General features: G+C 36.9%; 1 protein-coding gene across 1 annotated transcript in view; it reads right to left on the bottom strand.

The window, feature by feature from the left end:
* LOC122801342 (fibrillin-2-like) overlaps positions 1–21,245 on the bottom strand; it is a 662,974-nt gene that overhangs the window by 44,733 nt on the left and 596,996 nt on the right. Inside the window, exons 73-75 of the mRNA XM_044070882.1 lie at positions 20,506–20,570; positions 5,789–5,994; positions 110–275 (exon numbers count right to left, since the gene is read on the bottom strand). Of these exons, the coding sequence (XP_043926817.1) occupies positions 110–275; positions 5,789–5,994; positions 20,506–20,570 (437 nt within the window). The remainder of the gene's footprint in view (positions 1–109; positions 276–5,788; positions 5,995–20,505; positions 20,571–21,245) is intronic.

Genomic DNA, 21,245 nt, shown 5'->3' with positions numbered 1-21,245 from the left:
GATTTCTCTGCTTTGGTGAATACACTTCAACAATTCATAACAAAACTATAAAATATCTGTTTAATGAGTGCCATTTTATAGACACCATAATTGTAATATCTCTTCTTACCTACATACCACTCCTGTGTTACTGATTTCACAAGTCCCACCATTATAACAATAGTCATCAGTGCACGCTGCCGTACAGTTGAATCCTTGTTGGCCATATGTGATTGCATACCCCGAATATCCAGACTGAGAGCAATCAAAATATTTCTTCAGTTCATCAGGATACACTAAATTTTAAAATTATATAGAAGACATAATGTCATCAAAACAATGTACAAGTAATGTCATCAAAACAATGTACATGTAATATCTTCAAAATACTGCAAAATTGTATTAATCCACTACAAGCCTTTACCACAGCAGTTATTGTTACTTATAAATAATGCATCAAATTATTTCAAGATTTTATTAAAAATGTACACAATATAAACCAGTAATACAGATTTTGCACCTTAAAGTTCTCCTGAGTCTTACATTTAAATGCAGTTATACAGCATTTCTATTTCTGTATTTTACTTCGTGCATAGTTGTATTACCCGTTTACATTTTCAGCAGTATAACTGAAGATAAAGCTGCAGCTTCAAACGTTTGATGTTATATAGTCTGTTTTATTTGTAGGACTTTGAGCCTCAGTATTTGTTTGTGTCTTTCAGCTTTTTCCAGGTTAGGGGTCGCCACAGCGGAACTCCGGTCCGCTATATGGAATAATTCTTCCATCTCTGAATTGTAGGATATGTGGTAACTAGTAAGTATGTAATGATTCTACTGAATATTTAGGATGTCTGCAGCATTGCTATATAGAATATTGCAAATCATTTCTGAATGTTCTCTAGTGTGAAGATTATTTCAGTCCTTTTGAGTTCATCTATTTACAATATTCCCACATTTTCAGCAAGGTGTAACATTCAGTTTTAGATTGCTGATATAAGTAATAAAGTTATCTGGAGAGCTTTCCCCTGAATAGAGTTTAAAAAAAATGATATATATCTTGTTTATATTACTTAAGTAAACATGTAAAGTTTACTGTTTTAGTATACCTTGTTGTATCATTCAAATGTGTATGGTTTAATTAAGCAATGAGAAAACAGTGGAGATTTCAGGAACATGACTAATGAACAAGGATATAGTAAATCTACATGCACAATTGCTGAAACTGTACCTAGATTTGACAATTCCTGACTCAATATCTGTAATTTATTGGGGTGGACAGAGTGAGACATGCAAAATGGCAGGTTAAGTCCATGAATTCCCAACAGCAGCACAGGAAATATCAATAACAACCTGCACTACAATGGAAAAATCTGCAAATAAAACAATGACAGAGAATGGAAAGGGACCATAGCCCAGATGGTGGCTTTAAATACTGAAAACTGGATGAAAAAACTAGATGCATTATTTTACAAAGTCACAACTAGCAGGGGATGTGGGTGCTACCAGAAACAATATTAGAGAAGAAGCAGTTGAAAGCAAGAAACAAAGAAGAAAGAATAAAAGATTTTTAGGAAGAAAAATTAGACCCATTGATCAGAATAATAAGAACAGGATGCTAAACTTAAAGAAATCCTTGATGTGCTTCTTAAGTACACTGTACATTGGAAAGCTGGAAGACCTAGAAAACCACTCCATGAGGCAAAACATTAGAATAACAGACATAAAAGAACAGATTGTGGGCCCCACATCAAAATAAATAATCACACTCATAGAAAAGCTTCAAATGACTAGACACAGAATACCAAAAGTCCAGAGAGTACACGGATTAGGTTGACACAGAAGAGTATCTATGCACCTCAGGCACACACCTGTGATTGTGCACTCTTTTGAACTGATAGAAGGGTTTATAAGACAGGCAAGATACCTCAGGAAAATAAAATCTCACTGAGAAGAATATGTGTTGGCATTGTGGAAAGCTACACCAGGATTCTGTATGAAAAAATATAAAAGCCTTCATACCAAGGTAAGGTACGCTGTTGATTTTGGATGTAGTGGCTTGCCTATGTTATCCACATGGAGTTGTAGTGATACAGATGAGCCAATGAATGAGTCTCAAAGATGAGACAGCATGAATAAATGCATCAGTTAGCCCTACAGCAAAAAGCAGCAGACTGCAATCACCAGTTTCACATTTTGGTAGGGGAGGATTCAGAAAAGGTGAAAGGTACAAATCCAGATGTGCAATAAATGAAGAACTCACCATGCAAGAGGAGAAGACAAGAGGAGTTATGTTGATGGATGTGATTATGTAGCTGCAAGGAGGAAAGTTGATGAAGAAGAAAATTTATGCTGGTGAAAAATGGATTGCAGAGCATGAGTGGGAGATGCAGACCAGCAAATATCAAAATTCAAGATGCCTTCTGCCTACTGTGATTGCAAAATACTATAAGTAGGTAAAGCAGTGAACAGAGTAGAAGTAGAAGTCAGGATAGGATTTTTAAGGACAGAATGGACCTGGACAGAGCTCTCTGATGCCTTAGAAGGGGAGGATAAATACCTATGATGCTAAGATTGATTAAGAAACCTAGACTTCAGGGTTGATGACAAAATAATTACAGCAGCAGAGGAAAAAGTTCCAGCTGAGCTACTTAAAGTTCTGTGAAATGATGCCTTTACAATGTTGATTGGAATTTTCCATCAACTTTAGAAACTGCAACAATGGCATAGACTGGAAAAGGTGAATATATATTTCAATGCCATAAACAACAATGGTAAAGAATTCCTAAATGAACAGATGAACTTGTGTCCTAGGCTAGCAAGGCAATGGACAAGATCCTGCAAGCTAGACTCCAATAAAATATAGACTGAAAAATGCCAGATCCTCAAGCCAGTTTTAGAACTGTGCTGATCAGCTGGTATCTGTCTTCATAGACATTTTCAATATATCTCTCAGCCAGGAAAAAGTGTCCAAATGCTTTAAGACCACCAACATTATCCCTCTGCCCAAGAAACCATCTCCAGCATTATTAAATGATTACTGTTCTATTGCACTTACTTCAGTAGTGATGAAGTGTTTAGAAAAAATGGTCAAGATTCGCATAACATCCTTCCTACCTGCAACAATTGATCCTTCACAATTTGTATACAGGCCAAATTGTTCTACTACAGATGCTATAGCCTTAACACTTCATCACACCTTGGATCACCTAGAAAATAAGGACTGTTACATACTTGTGCTCTTCATAGATTTCAGCTCTGCCTTCTATACAGTAATTCCACAACAACTGCTGCCTAAGCTGAGTAATCTAGGCATAGAAAACAAAATATGCAAATGGATCCTTGATTTCCAGACTGAAAGGCCACACATCATTCAAGCAGGAAAACATCAGTCAAACAGCATCACCCTAAACACCGGGGTCCCACATGGTCGAGTATTCAGTCCACTTCTTTTCAATATTCTAACACATGACCGCAGAGCTATGCATTAGTCAAATAGAATCATCATATTTGCAGATGACACCACAGTAATTGACCTTATCAAGAGGGAAGACGACGGGGCCTACAAGGAAGAGGTGAACCAGCTCATTCACTGGTGAGGTGACAACAACTTAGCAATAACTGTTGGGAAAACCAAGGAAATCATCATCGATTTTAGGAAGGAGAATAAGCCACACACCTCAATCATCATTAATGGTGCCACAGTGGAAATAGTAAATAGCACTAAATTCCTAGGGGTACATATCTTGCAAGACATAAGTTGGGGCACAAACACTTCTTACCTTATAAAGAGAGCCCAACAATGTCGCCACTTCATTAGGAGACTTTGTAGCGCCAACCTCCCCCAACAAGTCCTACTTACCTTCTACAGGGCCACAATTGAGAGCGGACTGACAAACAACATTGTTGTCTGATAAGGAAATTGCTCTCAAGCTGACCAGAAGGCACTGGATAAGATCATTAAATAGGCCACAAAAATGAATGACTCCAACCTTCAATCTCTACAGGACATATATCCAAACAGACACTATGGTAGAGTCTGAAAACTCTACTGAGTATTGAAATTTCATGCAGTGATACACACTTTTTCCACTCTGTTGATCTGTATGACTTTGACTAGAAGGGGCAGAGGCATCTATTACCAACATCTGCTAGATAATGAAGAAAGCAAGAGAGTTCCATAAAAATATTTACTTCTACTTTATTGATTATCTTAAAGTGTTTGACTATGTGAACTATAACAAACTATTGTAAGTACTTAGAGAAATATGGACACTGTATCTGCATATTTAACTCCCAATGAAGCCATATGCAGAAAAGAAGGAACTGTTGTAAAGACATAAAAATGGAATAAATGACTGGTTCAAGATAAGAAAAAAGAGGGAAACAAGGCTGTATATTGTTATCCCACATACTGGATTTACATGCTGAGTATAGCATTTGAGATGCTGGGTAAGACATATCAGATGCCAAAATCAAATTTGTTGGGAGGAACACTAATATCCTTAGATATTCATGTAAGCCAATTCTAATAGCTGAAACTGAGAAAGATTTGAAGTGCCTGTTGATGAAGGTGAAAATAGAAACAACAATAGCTAGCTTTTTGCTCAACATAAAAAAAAATGTCATATAGTCTTAGAAAGAATTTGCAAATAGATGGGGAAAAGCCAAGGCAGTGACAGATTTTATTTTCCTTGTCTCAAATATCTCTGTAGATGGTGGTTGCAGAGATTAAATTAAAAGCCTTGTGATTTACAGAAGGAAAGCTATGGCAAATCTGGATAAGATTTTAAAAGCAAAGACAGAGTGTCAACAAAGGTCTCTATAATTAAAGTTACAGATTTGTGACTAAGACATGGCTCTGAGAGCTAGATTGTAAGTATGGCCGTACATTAGGAAATGTATGCTTTTGTACTGTGGTGCTAGAAAGAACATTTGAGAGTGGTGTCAAGTGCAACAAGATGGAATCAACCAGTATGTATGGAAATACATCCTGACTATTCATTGTAAGGCCTGCTAAAACCAAAACTCAGATACTTTGGCCGTGTAATACAAAGACAGAGTTCTCCAGAGAAGACACTGATGCTGGAAAAGATTAAAGCAAAATAAGAAGGGGGGGGAGGAGTTAGAGGCGATGGAGGATGGACAGCATGACTCAAATAAGGAACCATGTGAACTTGCAACAACTTCAAGAAGCAGGACGTGACATGCCTGGTTTATTAAATTCCTTCAGATCACAATGAGTTACACTGGATAAGGTCAAAAAACAGCAACAACAACAACAATAACAAATAGTGGACGTTTTGCCTTCACTGGACAGATAAAAATAAGAGCTGTATGTAGTACTATACATTCATTGGTAAGGGTACACCATCTGTATTGACTAATGAATGCAAGTACATCATCACATGTAGTATTTAGAGAGTCCATATTAATGATAATAAAGTTTCTTAAGACAGATCAGCAGGAGGGAAGCTATTAGACTTTTATCTGTAGAACAAGATACAATTATGTTTTGTTCAATTTGGTAGGGTTTGTGCTGTTTTTTGAGCACATTAAATTGCTTTTTCTTAATCTTTTGTGGAGTGCTATTCCAAGCTACTGGGACTGTGATTTTTTTAAGGCTTACAACAGCTATAGATTTGTATCCTACCCCAGTATGAATATCTGGTGTTTAGGATTCCATTTAACATTGGATCATGAGGGTAGTGTTCAATGTGTGCAGATATGATCTGTGTTAATAATGCAGTTTACTTTCTGTGAAAAAAATAAAGCAGTTTACATTAGAAGAAAGCAACAAAATGAAACTTACATATCAGTTTATCAACAACTTCTTGAGGAGGTGCTTCAAAGACTACAAGTGCTTGTCTAGATTCTACATAGGACTGTTGGGCTTCTGTTTCTATCGCATGGATGATTCGTGCTCTTAAATCATTATTTAGGCCCTCTATCACAGTTCGGTTATTCCAGTAGTAAAACTGTGACTCAACGTATGCATACACTTCTCCATTTTCTCCTCTGTTACACAAAAAGAAATGTTTATATTATTCAGATATATATATATATATATGCAAACCCTGCTAAGAAAGAATTAGGCTTGACAGTTTTCTTTATAACTTTATTAAAGATTCAAAACATGATTTTACTGACTTTATCATTTGTTTCTTTTTTCTCAATAAAACACTACAGTAAATAGTTAACACTCAACAACTTTCTTTGTTATAGTTATTTTCCTTCATAATTGAAAAGATACATTGTGACTTGTACAAAAAGATAAAATAAAGATTAATATTCAAAAATAAAACTTTTTTATGTGTATCTCTCTCTTTGTATCTGGTACTCTCATTTCAATGTTTCTAAATAAACAGGATGCATTCTATCTCTGACAAGAAGTATCATTGGTGATGTATATTACTGGTGTCCTATATCAGTCCAAGTTTTAGGTATAATGGAGGACAGCTTCTTACTCATTATGATATGGCTAGGATAAACCCAATATGCTGCATCTTCATGACAGGCCGTAGTTAGTTCAGTACAGAAGCTCAGGTCTTACAGTTCACACATCCAGTGATTAATTTATAATTAAATAACTAAATTAATTAATAAAGCTTGAGGCCCAGTGAGAAGAACTAATCTCTGTGACTGAGAAAAGGCATGGGGACAAGACTATGATGATGCAGAACTTCACACTGCAAACATACTTTTTAGAAAAAATTAGATTCCTCCATATTCGCATGTTTCATAGTCTCTGCTGTACTATCTCTACTCAAATATTTGAGGAGCAAATAAATAGATCTTTTTTGATGAATGTTTTGCAATGGACATCATCAAAAAGCAAAGCAAAGAGTCATGACAAACAAAAATTCAGTCCATATTCAAGGGTTATGAGCTCACTTACACATCTACTTATGGAGAGAGAATCTAACAGCAGTGTATAGAGGGATAATCTCTTTCAAATTTACTTGTTGTTTGGAAAGGTGACAGGATTGATGTCAGAATTGCTGGATAGAAACTCTATAAAGAAGTTTTTCCTGCCATCATGAAATGAGTGAGAATCCTAGAGTCTGAACCAAAACCCTTGCTCATAATTTATCCTCTCTCGGGCTTCTTGTTTCAGTACCTGCTGATGCAATAGTCAGGGTGACCAAGGCTATTACTGACAGTAGCAGGAGCTGTCAAAGGTCCTCTGGGGTCTGCAGCAGACAGATACTAGTCCTTCTCATTAATAGCCTTTTAGATGATCATGGATTTTAAGACTGAAAAGCAGTAGCTGTACAGAGAAGAAATTCAAGAAGTTGACTTGATATCATCGGTAAAGAGCATCATATGGGTACAGTTCATACAGCCAAAACTGAATAAATCAGCACTTGTTTGGCTGAGACTGGTAGACCAAATGAGCTTCCAACTAAAGCATTTTACATTGTGGTAGGGTGACAGAGCCACACACACTTGTATGAGATATGTAATTACCTCTGAGGTGTACAAACCTTGGGAGTATTTATAGTTTCATCAGAAGTCTGTGTAAGTCCAGCCTAAATGGTTTGAATGCATTTGTCACAAAGCAAACAAATGACTGCAGCATCAGCCACAACAAGAAATGTTATACATGCTGTAAAATATCCTTCTGTATGGGTCATTCAAGCTGTGATGTAATGTAATATAATGTGATGTAATGCATAACACTTGCAGTTAGTGAGCTCACAATAGAAGCTTTGCCAACCAGAACAGTGACACATCATTTCCCCTAAATTAGGCAAAACCTCAATATATTTCATGACCTTGTCAAACTGTTCAGTGTGTAAGTATATTGTGAGTTTGGTAATTCAAACCCTTTATCCCAAAGGTTGATGATGAAGCTACCAAAGTCACTAATCAAATCAGATTCTTAATGTCCATGACCAGAGAATGGACCTGCATGACACAACAGGATGCATTCAATTGTCACACCAGCTACGGTTTGGTCAAAGTGGACTGTTTGGGACCCAAGGCTTAGTTTTTGTGGGGATGAAATAGTTTGTCTACATCTCTCAAGATGGCTATCTGCAAATTTGAGTGAACTCAGTGTTGCACTATGATATTTATAAATGTGCTCACAATAGGCAGACTTACACAAGGAATGAGCATCTGATCTGGTGATCTGCTTGCCTTATGCAGAGATTTCTGAGTATAGATGTTGTCTTGAGGTCATTCCTCTCACTTTCCTCATAGTTTTGAGGGTTTTTCTAAATTTGGGGGATAGTGACAAGACCAATTCCTCATTATCAGTTTTTGCAGAAGCATTTTCTTAGTTCTTGTTAAATATTTTTTTTTTTAGTGTTTGTTGACTGGGATAGTCCAAATGGGAAAAAAACATTTCTGGAAGACACCTTAGGAAATAACCTCCATGAACATGTGATAGCATAAAAAACAAGATTAGTATATGTATGATACAATGGTAAGCACAGATACACTAATGCAATGCAGAACACTGTGGATATAAAATTATATAAGCAATTTAAATAAGATCACTTTGGATGCAATAATACAATGATTAACATCAATAAAGCATTGTTTGAATATAGAAATATGCAAGAAATTTAAACAGGCTACATTGGAAGATCATAAGAAAACAGGAAAGAAAAGAGCTGAAGTATTGTGATATAGAAAAGTGTTGGAACAGATGTGAGAAAGCCACAGGAAGGGTATATTTAGTAGTAGGTGTAATCAGAGACGTTAGTTAAAAAGAGAGGGTAAATCTTGTTCTATGGTGGGAAGAAAGCCAAGATTTCAACAAATATAATTTTACTTGACATTTGACATATTTGAAATTATTATCTTGTTTTAGTGCAAGTGAGATTGAGTTCCGCTTATTGGCAATACAGGAAGAGTATAATGATTCTCCAATGTTATTTTGAGATTTAGTTTTGTGAAGGAGTAGCTTATCAGTTGGGTGCAGTGTCCTTGATGGTGAATATATCTCAATAATATTCCTTAGAATGATGCATCTTTCAGATTTGTAGATGAGATTGTGGATAGTGAGGAGATATTTTGAGATTAGGATGTGTGAAGTTTTCACCAACCTAATTTTTTAAGTGCTTGATAGTGATGTTAGTTATAAGGCAGACTGTCTGTGAACCTAGAAACTTTGTTGTAGTTGTGTTTGAGTATGCTAAATTCAGTCTTTTCAAGTTAATGAGTACAGGTTAGCATAAAATGGAGTAGGCAGAAGGATGGATGAGGCTAAATATATTCTAGAAGTGTCAATTTGGAAGGGTTTAGCCATGAAGAGCTCACCTAATTTTTGGTATTGCTTTTTTCTTTTATAGTTTCTCTGATATAGTAATTGAATTTCAAATACTCATCAATGATGACACCTAGAATTTTAGTATGGGAAACTGTTTCAATTTTAGTAAGGTTAGAGGATGTTATACTGAAGAGGTGTTTTTAGTTAGAAAATTGATTTTGTGGAGTGTCCACCTTTGTGTAAAGCATTTCTTCCACAGTGCAGGAACATAGGATTCATTGATAAACTGGATTATTAAGATGGAGACTGGTCAGTCTAGGGCATCTACTGCCATTTGACATATTTTGATGTAGTTTTTCAGGAGTGAATCTGGTTATCTTCAGTTTTAGAAGTTGTTTTTATGGTGGCAGTGGGAACAGGTTCTGGGCAGAATGAGGTTAAGGCATGTCAAGAGTCTGATTATGGTGATGTAGTAGCCTGGCTAGTGTTAGATAAGATGGAGAATATTGTAGTATGAAGCGATTATGAAAAGCATCAGAAATATGTTTTTTGTGGAGGTTTTTTTTGTCTATGAAAGTGATTGGATGAAAGATTTGACAAGGGTGAGGGAGGCAGTTGGTGGATCACCAAAAAGCTTTGGGATTGTTGTGATTCAGATTTTGAAAGTTTGTGAAGAATGTTTTATTGTCCTGGCTTTAGTAGTATTTCTGAGATGTTTGCTTTCCCTGGAGAGTAATCACTGAACTGTCTGTCTTAAACTACACCTGAGTTGTACTTCAAAACCAGAAGAATTCACTAGGCTATTTTGAGATTTCTTCAATTGTTAGTATAGGGATTAATAAATTAAGCTGTATATGGCATTGTCTCTGTGGAAAATGATGCATCTCTAAAGCTCCATTGGGCACTTTTCTTCACTGGGATCCAGTCTCTCTGGCTGTGGATTGAAAATAAGAGAAAGGTCGACATGCAGTTTGCAAGTAAACTCCAGTGAAGGAAAATTCCACTTTCGCACCCTTTATTAATATGAAAAATGTGCCTGTTGGATAGTGAATCAAGGTGTTAATGAATGGTATAGTTAGTCACACCCATAACATCAAACACCAAAGGAGCGAGTATGATTTTTATGTAAACCAGTGCAGTAATTCCAGGCAAAGCACTTGTCTGTTGTCAAGTTTTGTTCACAGTTATCACTGAATATTTTTTTCACTGAGATTGTGAAGTAGTCTGTGTACGATAGCTTCCCCATTAAATTATACCAAGCCTTTTGAAGACTGTGTTTGCATTTCACTGTGTTGCATATGTAGTCTAAATTTCTGAGAATCAGAAATGACAATTTATTCTAAATCACAATATGTAGGTGGATGACCTATAAATGGTACATCTATTATGTGGAGAATACTAGATAAACATGATAACCAAAAAAAAAAAACACTTCCTTCTCTCATAGGTCATTTCACATCATATGTTTAATCATAAGAAATATTCAATGACTAGGTGATATTTTGTTCAGATAGAAAGTTTGTGTTAAATTCAGATTCTTCTACCAATTACTTTATAGAAAGTAGCATCGCTATTTATTGTAGTTACAAATAATTTCAGGTTAGTTATACTTAAAAAAGAACATTTTGTAAATAGCATAGATACCAATTAGTAACTTAATTTTTAATTTTTCATTTTTGTTGACAAAGTAGTTCAGCTGTTACATACTCTAAATCACAGCACAGCCACTGCCTATGATGAGATTGATTAACATAAAAACATAAGCAAAAAAATTAAAAAAACAGACTGACATCATGTTGTATTCAGTATATTGATACTTTAAATTAATTCCATTACTTTTTGTATTTTTATGTAGCAGCATGATTTTTGCCTTAGTATGTTAACAACCTTGAGGTTGCTTCTGTCATACGTTTGCAATGTATATTCCATTTTATTTGCTTATTTTTGAAATGGTTCAGTGTACTAGGCTACTGGCCTATTTTCACAGGAGACCTGTCGTGGCACTTGTGTAAAAGGGGAATATTAGACCAGGACAACTGGGAAATTATGCTACTCTTCTTTTTGATGAGTACCACTGGATCTTTAACGTGCAACTAGGTTTTCATGAACTCATGCTGGTCAGAACTCCTTAATGTCTCATTGAAAGATAGCACCTCATGACAGCACCCAGATGTGACATAACTGTGTCATAAATTGAATATGAGAGTAGAACACACAACATTATGATCTTCAAGGCATCAAACGGTACTTACAGACCTCATCATCACAATGTGATATTAGTGGTTAGCACTGCTGTCTCATAGTGCTTAGTCCCCACGTTTGATTGCAGAATGAGGTGCCTTCTGTGCAGGGTCTGCATGCCCTCCCTCCTTAGGGCTGCCTGGGTTTTCACTGGGTGCTCACATTTCCTCATATATTCCCAAAAACATACTATAGGTGTAGTGTCATTCATACAAATTACTGATAAGTTTGTGCACTGTGTGACAGAGAGAGAGATAGAGTGAGTGAGTGAGTGCGTGTGTGTGTGTGTGTGTGTGTGTGTGTGTGTGTGTGTGTATGTGTGTGTGTGTGTGTGTGTGTGTGTGTGTGTGTGTGTGTGTGTGTGTGTGCGTGTGTGTGCGTGCGTGCGTGTGTGTGTGTGTGTGTGTGTGTGTGTGTGTGTGTGTGTGTGTGTGTGTGTGTGTGTGTGTGTGTGTGTGTGTGTGTGTGTGTGTGTGTGGGTATGTGTGTGTGTGTGTGTGTGTATGTGTGTGTGTGTGTGTCTGTGTGTGTGTGTGTGTGTGTGTGTGTGTGTGTGTGTGTGTGTGTGTGTGTGTGTGTGCGTGTGTTTGTAAGTGTGCCTTGTGGTGGGTTTGGCACCATATTCAAGGATAATTCCCCTGTCCCTCATAAATTAATAGGTTGTTACTAGGATAGCAATCACTAGAGCCTTTATAAACCTAACCACACACCCCAACCCAATTTTACCCTCAGGTACCTTTGGTGTCTAGTATGAGGGGTGTTAAGGAGTTAGCTAAGGGTTTTGTGGAGGGGGGGCGGTTAATTGGACAATGTTTTACTTACTGACAGCTTCTGTCCATCAGTGCCATGGCACCCAGACCGAGGATGAATTTGTGATTTACATCAAATGGTCAAGGTTTCATTTAATTAGGGTCAGGGATGAACTCTGCTTCTCATGAATAGGGAGCCTATTCCATAATGCAGGGATCTTTTGTTACACATAGCTATTTCGCCATCATGTTTTATTTATGTCATAAGTAAATTTCAAATCCTTGGATCTAGTGTTTCTGGTGCTGTTTGTTTTCCGGCTTTACAAAAGATCAACCAGGGCTGGATCTGAAGAGGCTTTATAAGCTAGGCACAGATCACCTCTCAGTAGGCTATAGAAGACTGAGTTCAGAGACAGAGTATTTAGACAATCTGAGTAGGACAGGGTCTTCATGCCTTGGATTCTGTTAGTGAAGAAACTTTGTGGGCATTACAACTGCTGCAAATGTGTTGTTAGGAATATGCCAAAGGGGGTATTGTACTGAATGACTGATCTGATAAGGGCTGAGTAGAGTGGTACTATAACTTCCTTGGACCTGGGTGTCATACCCTTACCTATAAGATGGGTGACATGGAAAGATTTTCTTACTATTTTTGCTAAGGGTTGGTTGAAGACCAGATTACCATCTACATATGTTTTCAGATCCTTAATTACAGGGTCTACTCTTCTGGGTGTTCTGTCAATGGAATAAGTAATCTGGGTGGACAACTTCTCAAAGAGCATTATAATGAATTTCTTGGCATTGAGTTTTAAGCTGTGGCTTTGGCACAAGTCATTTGTCTGTGTAAGACCCTCTTGCAAGATGTTACTTTTGTGGGGGAATTTATGATAGTTCCTAATTTACAGTCACCTGTAAACGTCATGAGCCAAAGGCCTTTGACATTAGCCTTGACTTTTGAGAAGCAGATGCCAAACAGGAGTGGGCCTAGCAGTAAGCCTTGAAGTACTCTGCAGATGATCAGTCTCTTGGTGGAACTGGTCTCACCAATCCTTACTTCTTGTGCCCCACCTATGAGCCAGCTGGCAATCCTGTGAGTTATGTAGGGATTTATGCCTAGTTTGGAGAATTTGTCAATAATGCCTGAGTGGGGTATTGTAGCAAATGCCATGGCCAGGTGAAGGTATGTACCTTAAACTGTTTTACCCTCATCTATTACCTTGGTGACCCACTTGAAGAAATCAACAAGGGTTAAGAAGGCAGGACCATCCCTAAATAAAGACAAACTGGGATAGGTCCAGTGTCTATAGGTTGTCAATGTCCTTGTTGATCATTTCCATGATAACTCATTCAATGGCTTTGCATATTAAACTTGTCAAACTGATGAGTTTGTAATTCCAAAGGTCACCGACAAACTCAGTAAGCAGAATAAAAACTAGAATGAACAGCAGATGCAGGGTGGTATCCAATGAGACGGAGCCCGAATAATGAAAAAAATTCTTTCTTTACTCAATCCAATGATCAAAATAAGTACATCAATAAAAGGACTACTTGAAAAAGGCAAACCTAATCTCACTAGAGGTGGCACGTATAAATGTGTTGGATGTCCCCAGTGCCCTTTCATGATGGATACAGACAAATTTAATCTTAAGAATTTTGGATCCATTACTAATAAAAAGAAAATGTTTTGCTATACTAAGGGGGTTGTTTATATTGCAGTATGTAAAAACTGCCAAGGTTATTATGTGGGGAAAACAAAATATGCTTTTAGACTTAGAGTCTACCAACATTTATATGACATCAAGCAGAAAAATATGAAGAATGCATTATTTAGGCATATTAATGGCCAAAGTAATCACAGTTTTAGTTTTTTTATTCTTGAACAAGTTGATTTGGGACAAAGGGGCGGACCTGTTGAGGAATATTTGGAGTACATTGAGTTAAAGTGGCAGATCAGACTGAATGCATACTCCCCTCCAGGTCTTAATGATAGAATTTCTATAGCACCACTTTTGAAACTTAAACAGTTATTTATGTTATGATTTATTTATATTGTCATTGGTATTTTTTGCCTTATAACATTCTTTACAAGTGACACTATTGATTTAACATTTGGTTAGTTGACTTTTTGTGTACTTGCAAACGGGGAGTATTCACTGCTACCTTACACTTCCTGTGATGTTTCTTAACTGAAAGGAAATGATGTGGGGTAATATTTTACTAATTGACTGGGTGTGTATTTAAGGAGTTATCAGTCAGCAATTCACTGTTCTGAAGAAGTCTGAGTATTGACGAAAGCACTTAACTTGTTGTTTTATCATTTTTAAACTGTGACTTTATGTGTATTTGTACTTCATTTTGATCATTGGATTGAGTAAAGAAAGATTTTTTGCATTATTCGGGCTCCATCTCGTTGGATACCACCCTGCATCTGCTGTTCATTCTAATTCCCAAGGTCACTTGATGGTCAGCCTTTATGAAAATGGACGACTGTTGCATTCCTCCCATTCATTTAGTTTTGAGATAACAGTTAAAGAGTGCCTCAAGGTGTTCTCATAGGTTGTGTTTTAGACTATTCAAGAGGAAACCAAAGATATTGTTGGGGTCTACTAAGGCAGTGCTTTTCACCATAGCAAGTTCCACTAGATCCTGATCCCTGCTAATAGATGAGGGAGTATGCTTGAAAGGATTTCACAGGGGGTAGCCAATGGAGTGGGGGGTGAAGTTAGAGCTGAATTTATCTGCCAGTAGATTTAATATGTCTGCCTGATCATCAGAAGTGGTGCCGTTTACCACTTATTCAGCAGACTGCTGTTGTTACCTTTAGGTTCATCAACATAGCTGTAGAAGGGTTTGTGATTTTCCTTAGCCCGAGAGACTATCCTGACCTCACAGTTGCCCTTCTTGGACGTAATCAGACCTCTCAGTTTCTTGTTTAGTTAAATTAGTGAGCTCTTGTCTTTAATGGAGTTGCTCCTTCTGATTCTGGCCATGACTTTTTTCTTTTGTTATATACCCTGTTAAGATGAGGATTCAACCAGTGGCATTTGCTTTGGTGTTTGTTTTGGGATTACTTCTGATAGGTTTGGCAGCCTTTATTCAACCATATACATGTGTATACAGGATTTCTGAGAAAAATTCTACATATGCTCTTGGGGATAGGGGAGCCTTGAATTTTGACAAACTGTTGCTTAAATAGGATGTAGGTTGCCTTAGAATAGTTCCTAACTGTTACAGATTTAGTTGGGTTTCCAAGTTGATTTTTATTTTGAATTTGACAGCTTTATGATCTGACCTCACTATTGAGGACATGACACAGGGTGGGTGCAATGCTCTCTCATGCTGGTGATGTCTTGATCTTGTATGTTTGAGCCTCTGGTTGGAATGTGCACTGTCTGGTGCAGAGTGTTTGTGTTATTAAAGTCGAAGAAGCATTGTGCCTGTGAGTTTGAGGCAGAGTGTGTTTGTGTGTTTCCCAGTCTATAGAAGGGTAGTTAAAGTCACCCATGAATAGGGTATTTGGTTGGATGGTGAGCTTGTCTAATATGTCTAGATTAGAGTTGTGAGATTCTTGGGACATATATGATGACCTATAGCTAGCTAGTTTATGGTAAGGGACCTTATCTATGGTGACTTGCATGTGGATGAACATCATGGCATCATCCAGTTTCACCATTATGGAGGTATATTTGTTTCTAGCACAGATCAATACACCTCCAACTTTAGCTCCTGTTTGTGCTGTTGTTGGTCTAAATGTGTATAAAGCACTGTAACCTTGCAGTACCTGAGTACTTTGTGTGCCTTTAAATTAAGTCTTGGTAATGAGGCAGATGTCTACATTCTCCAGAGTAAGAATGGCTTGTATGGTGTGTTGCTTTTTGTTTAGGTTCCTAGCACTGAGCAGTAACACCATAAGGTTGCTTTGAGTCTTGTTTGCTCTTTTGATAGTTTTGTACCTTTGGCACTGCCTAAAAATATAATGTATAAAGTTTTAGCTAATATTCAAAAGCTTAGGGAGGACAGGTGCAGACCATCCTTGGCCAAGCAATGTGGCTTGTTAACCATATCCCCCCATGGTGATAGATATTTAATACCTCTGTAGTGACACCAGAAGCTAAGCGAGTTATTAAAATCAATCTTATGTTCATACTGCGGCATCATAGTTGGTGAAGGTAGAATGCTGTTCAATGCAAGTTTCATACTTGCCCATGACACACATGCAGAGAGGTCCATAAAGCCTCTTTTCATATAGTCTAATAAGGTGTGTCTCAAGCCATTTACACCCATATGGACTATGACAGAATCATATTGGTAACTGGGGTGCAGTGACTCGAGTGTGTATGTGATATTATGGTTGCTGGCTCTGGATAGGCAACTAACTATTATCTTTTTCTTGTCTAATCTGATGAGTGGGGCATCTGTGAGCTGTACAATGGAATCCCCAATGACAAGAGTATTAGTTAAAGTGTTTGTTTGCCTTATGGCTTTCTTCTTTGGGGACCCTTGGGTTTAGGCTTATGTGTGATGTTTGCTGTTGATTTTGGTGCATGCTTTAATGATTGCTGAGAAATGATGTTGCTGTTTGACAACTTAGGAGGTTTTTGAGGTTTGGGAATTTTTTTAAATGCCTCAGCATAAATTCTATCTATGTGGTGAGCAGTATGTGTGAGGGATGTAGTGTGTGTGTTCTTGGCAACCTCATTTGTGAGATTTTTGCCTCTAAGGAAGTTGTGTATTTATATATCTTGCATAATGTGGTAGTTTCTTTAAGCATTATCTGGTTGTCTGAGAACAAGAGAAAATTGTTACATTGTCTTAGGATGCCCAGATCTACCAAGCTGGCCACAGAAATATTTGGAAATTGCATATCCATGTTGTCTGGTCCTGTATTAAGGTGGGCTATTACTGTTTAAGGACTGGTTATTAACAGGGATCTCCTTGGTGGTTTCTATGGTTAAGGGCAAGATGGTTGATATTACCGGGATATGGTATTATGGGTGTTTGATGCACAAACTAGCTGCTCCCAGCTTAACTCCATGCAATACCTTAATGTGTAGGAGGTATCTGCCTAATCCTTTCTTTATATGTAAATGTTACCATCTCAGCATTTGCTGCTGTACAGGGTACTGCTAACTGCTGCTACACAGTGAGCTGCTCTGTGCAAATACAGACAGGAAAACAGCTGAGTACAGTGAAAGGCTTTGACCTCCCAAATGAGTACCTAAAATAGCAGCCAATAGCATTGCCTATCCTGTCTCAATCCTTATAAATACGTCAGTCCAGGAATCCCAAGTTCCCTCTCTCTGGAAAAAAATCATACATTATCCCTCTGCTCAAAAGAAGAAAGTCAACAGATATTAATAACTTTAGACCTATAGCAATCATATCTCCCCTTGCCAAAATACTTGAAAAATGTATTCAAAAACAATCGCTAGACTGTCTCCTGCAGGAAAACTCCTATCCCTTACACAACATGACTTACATTCTTTCCATAGTACTAGCACTGCCCTTCTAACCTATATAGATACTGTCAATAAAGATAGAGATAATAGCAAACTAGTCAATTCTTTATTTCTAGACTTCTCTAGAGCCTTCAACAGAGTTTATCACAGCAAACGTCTACTTCTGATGTTCTCACTAGGTCTTTCTCAGGCCACCGTTCTGTGGCTCAACAGCTACCTCTCCAATAGATATCAGTAAAATGGCACTCCATGCTCTTTCCTTACCTCCCAGTCACCACCGGAGTACCACAAGGCTCTATCCTTGGACCCTCCTCTTTAGCATTTTCACCAACACCCTCTATACAGCCACACAACAGGCCACCTAATACAATATGTAGATGATTCATTTCTCATTTGCACCACTGACAATATGGTACACCTCCAAACAAATTTCTTAGGAAGCTTTAACAGCCACAGAAACATGGCTTCATAACTCACTACTCATGCGTATCCCAAAAAAGACCAAGCTACTACTTTTTCCCCAGATCCCTTTCTCATGAAAAAAAAAAAAAATTATATAGTCTTGTCTCTTGACCACTGAAGTCACTTTTCATAGCAAATTATTAGGGATGATAGTGGATGATAATTTACATTTGACCTGCATATAGGGATGCTTTAAAGTGCTGCAACTAAAACTATATTTGCCACTAGTTATCTCCTCTCCACACATAGGATCATAGAATCATAGGAGGTTACTAGGCTATTGACCCAGAGGTCATTTTAAGCCTAGCCATTTCAACCCAATGTAATACCATAGAAGTGCTAGTCAGTACCCAAAATTGCATTTAGTGATGACTGCCCATGTTGAGGAGGGTCATGGGCATTATTCCCGGTAAGAATTTACGGTGCCCCATCCACTCATTCAGGTTTCTATTGAACAGTGTCATAGAGATGCTCTGTTTCACAGAAATTGGTAGCCTGTTACAAAGACGTGGCCATTGCTTGGAGATATATCTCTCCCTCCAGCATGTCCTAATCTAATTAAATTGCAGGCCATATTTAAGTCCCTGGAATAGGTAGACCTTGTCCTGTTTCATTTACTTATATGCAGCAAGTTCATTAGGTTTGGTTCTTGGATCGCTCTGTAGGCCAGGCATAAATCTCACCTTAGAAGTCTATATGATATTGAGTATAGTGACAGGGACTTTGGTCAGTCTATGTAAGGCACATGCTGGAGCCTCTTGATTTTCTTTGTTAGAAACCTCTGAGGTCTCTCTTCTTTATCACACTCCCATCCTGACTAACCTTCAAGAAACAAAAATTAAAACTTCAACAATGCTATAACAAAGCTGCTAAATTTGTAACAAATACCCCTTTTAGAACCCACCACTGTATAGCACAAACAAGCCTAAACTGGTTAGAACTGCCTCATTTTTACTCTATAAAATTATCCAGTATCCATCTACCTGTCCAGCTCTAAATTCATTTTACACAACTATGTTCCCATTTGGTCATTGCAATCCAGTGACCAAAAACTGCTGTCTGTCTACAAACCTGTCAAATCTGCTGGACATTGTCTGTACTTGTACAAGGCTGCTAAGGCTTGGAACTCCTTACCTATATTCATCAGGTCTGTATCCTCCCTCCCATCTTTCAAAACCACTCTGAAATAAATGTGGCTTTGTTCTTGATCAAAACCAGGATAAACTATACTCCTAAATGTGAACAAGTATCTTTTCATTTCTTATACCGCCTTACTCTCCCTTCTTCACTTATTTCCTTACTTCTATCAAATTCTCTTCCCCGACTTTCTGTCTAAATTTACCATAAGCCCATTTGTCCCTTACTTCATATTGAAATTCATGTTTGTATCAGAGTAACCTAGCTTTAATTTCTATATAAACTGTCTAAATTTCCTGTAAATATTAAATGATTTTCATATAGCTTGTATCGGTTCTTAACCAATGTTTTTATATTTGTCAAATTTGTTTTTATTATTTAAACTGCAAATGTTTTTGTTTTATTTTTGAAAATTGCAAAATTATTTTTCTTAAAATGTTTTGTAATAATTTGGAACTTTTCTCCTTAGGCTTCAACTGATAATGGGCTTCTAAACAGTCAGCCTTTCTCAGTAATCAAATGTCAATAAATAAATAAATAAATCTTATTATGTATGCAGGTAAGGATTTATACAGATAACATGAATAAAGAACTATAAAATAACAGTATTTAAAATAAGATCTGCAGGAAGTTTTCATTTATCAGCATGCTTCAGACATGCTTTTAGATTAATAAATAATCCAGTTTCACCTTTACGAAGGAACTCAGTCATGACTCCATTGTTGTCTTTATATAATCTGCCATTTTATTACTTCTTGAAAATAACTATGTGTGTGGGGTGGCAGAAATGGTGAAGAGTGCAAAAAGAGAGTGAGAAATATATAACAAGAACAACAAAATAGTGTATCCTTATTGAGAATAAAAATGAGGAACATATAACAAGAAAAATAAAAATTTACCCTTATTGTTGTGCTTGTGTAAGTATGGAGCTTAATTCCTTAGGGGTTTGAAGAAGGAGACCAAAGTGGCATTTCTATTTCATATTAAAGTAATTTCTCATGTTTTTCTGTTAAAGATTCTTTGTGTAATTTTCCAAGTTTTACCTTTTTCATATATACTTCAACTAATGTATTAACCACACAGATGTTGAGCAGCAACTTAATTCCTACATAATCCCATGTATCACGGCAATGATAAAGTGTACTCAGTATTCCAAATTCTATTATTCATGCTCTTACAAACTATAGGAAAAATAATCTAATAGACTATTATTTACACTGAAATCAGAAAAATAACCTTTTTCATAGAATGAACTAACCTTAATGTAATGTTGCTGTTTGAAGCAAACGTATTTGGATCAAATGCCTTAAACAAGGATTTTAACTGAAAAAAATAAATAAATATTAAAACAGTTAGTATTCATGCTAATCCACAATATTGAAAGCAATAAAATCCACTCAAACATATTTATATAGTCATATATGCAGTTATTCAAGCTTGTATAGTTTATATGTTGAACTATTTCTGACATGTAATAATTATAAAATGTTGATAACAATTTGTTGACTCTAGAAGTGACTAGTTCACATTAATAACTTATAATCTAAACTTGGTCAAAACAAAATGTTAATCAAGCTACAGACAGAAGGAAAATTAGTGATTAAAGTGCTCCAGTATATAAAGCCTACACCAGGATATTGCTGTGGTATAAAAATTCGGGTCTATATCACCACATTGAATGGCGATAAGATCGAATGCCCTTTGTTTGAACTGAAAAGTCCAAAAGCCATAAAACGCGAAGTTACAGAACATCGATTTTTTTTTTCTCAAGGAAAAAAATTGCTGAGCCGTCTTCGGGGCTTTGTTATTTCGTCCACTGTAGTGCGATCTCGGAGTTGGTATATTTAAGTGGGGGGGGGGGTGAAGCCCCCCACTTCAGTTTGTTTTAAAGTTGTGACTTTTTTTTTTTTTTTTTTTTTTTTTTTATGGAGCAGTGATTTTTCCCTGGGAAAAAAAAATGCTGTTCCGTGAGTTCACTGTTTAGGGTTTTTGGACTTT

This window comes from Protopterus annectens, chromosome 4.part1 (genome assembly GCF_019279795.1).
Source record: "Protopterus annectens isolate FY-2018-M chromosome 4.part1, PAN1.0, whole genome shotgun sequence".
Classification (NCBI taxonomy): domain Eukaryota; kingdom Metazoa; phylum Chordata; order Ceratodontiformes; family Protopteridae; genus Protopterus; species Protopterus annectens.
Note: the sequence above shows the minus strand (reverse complement) of the source record. Positions and strands in the feature narration are given on the sequence as shown.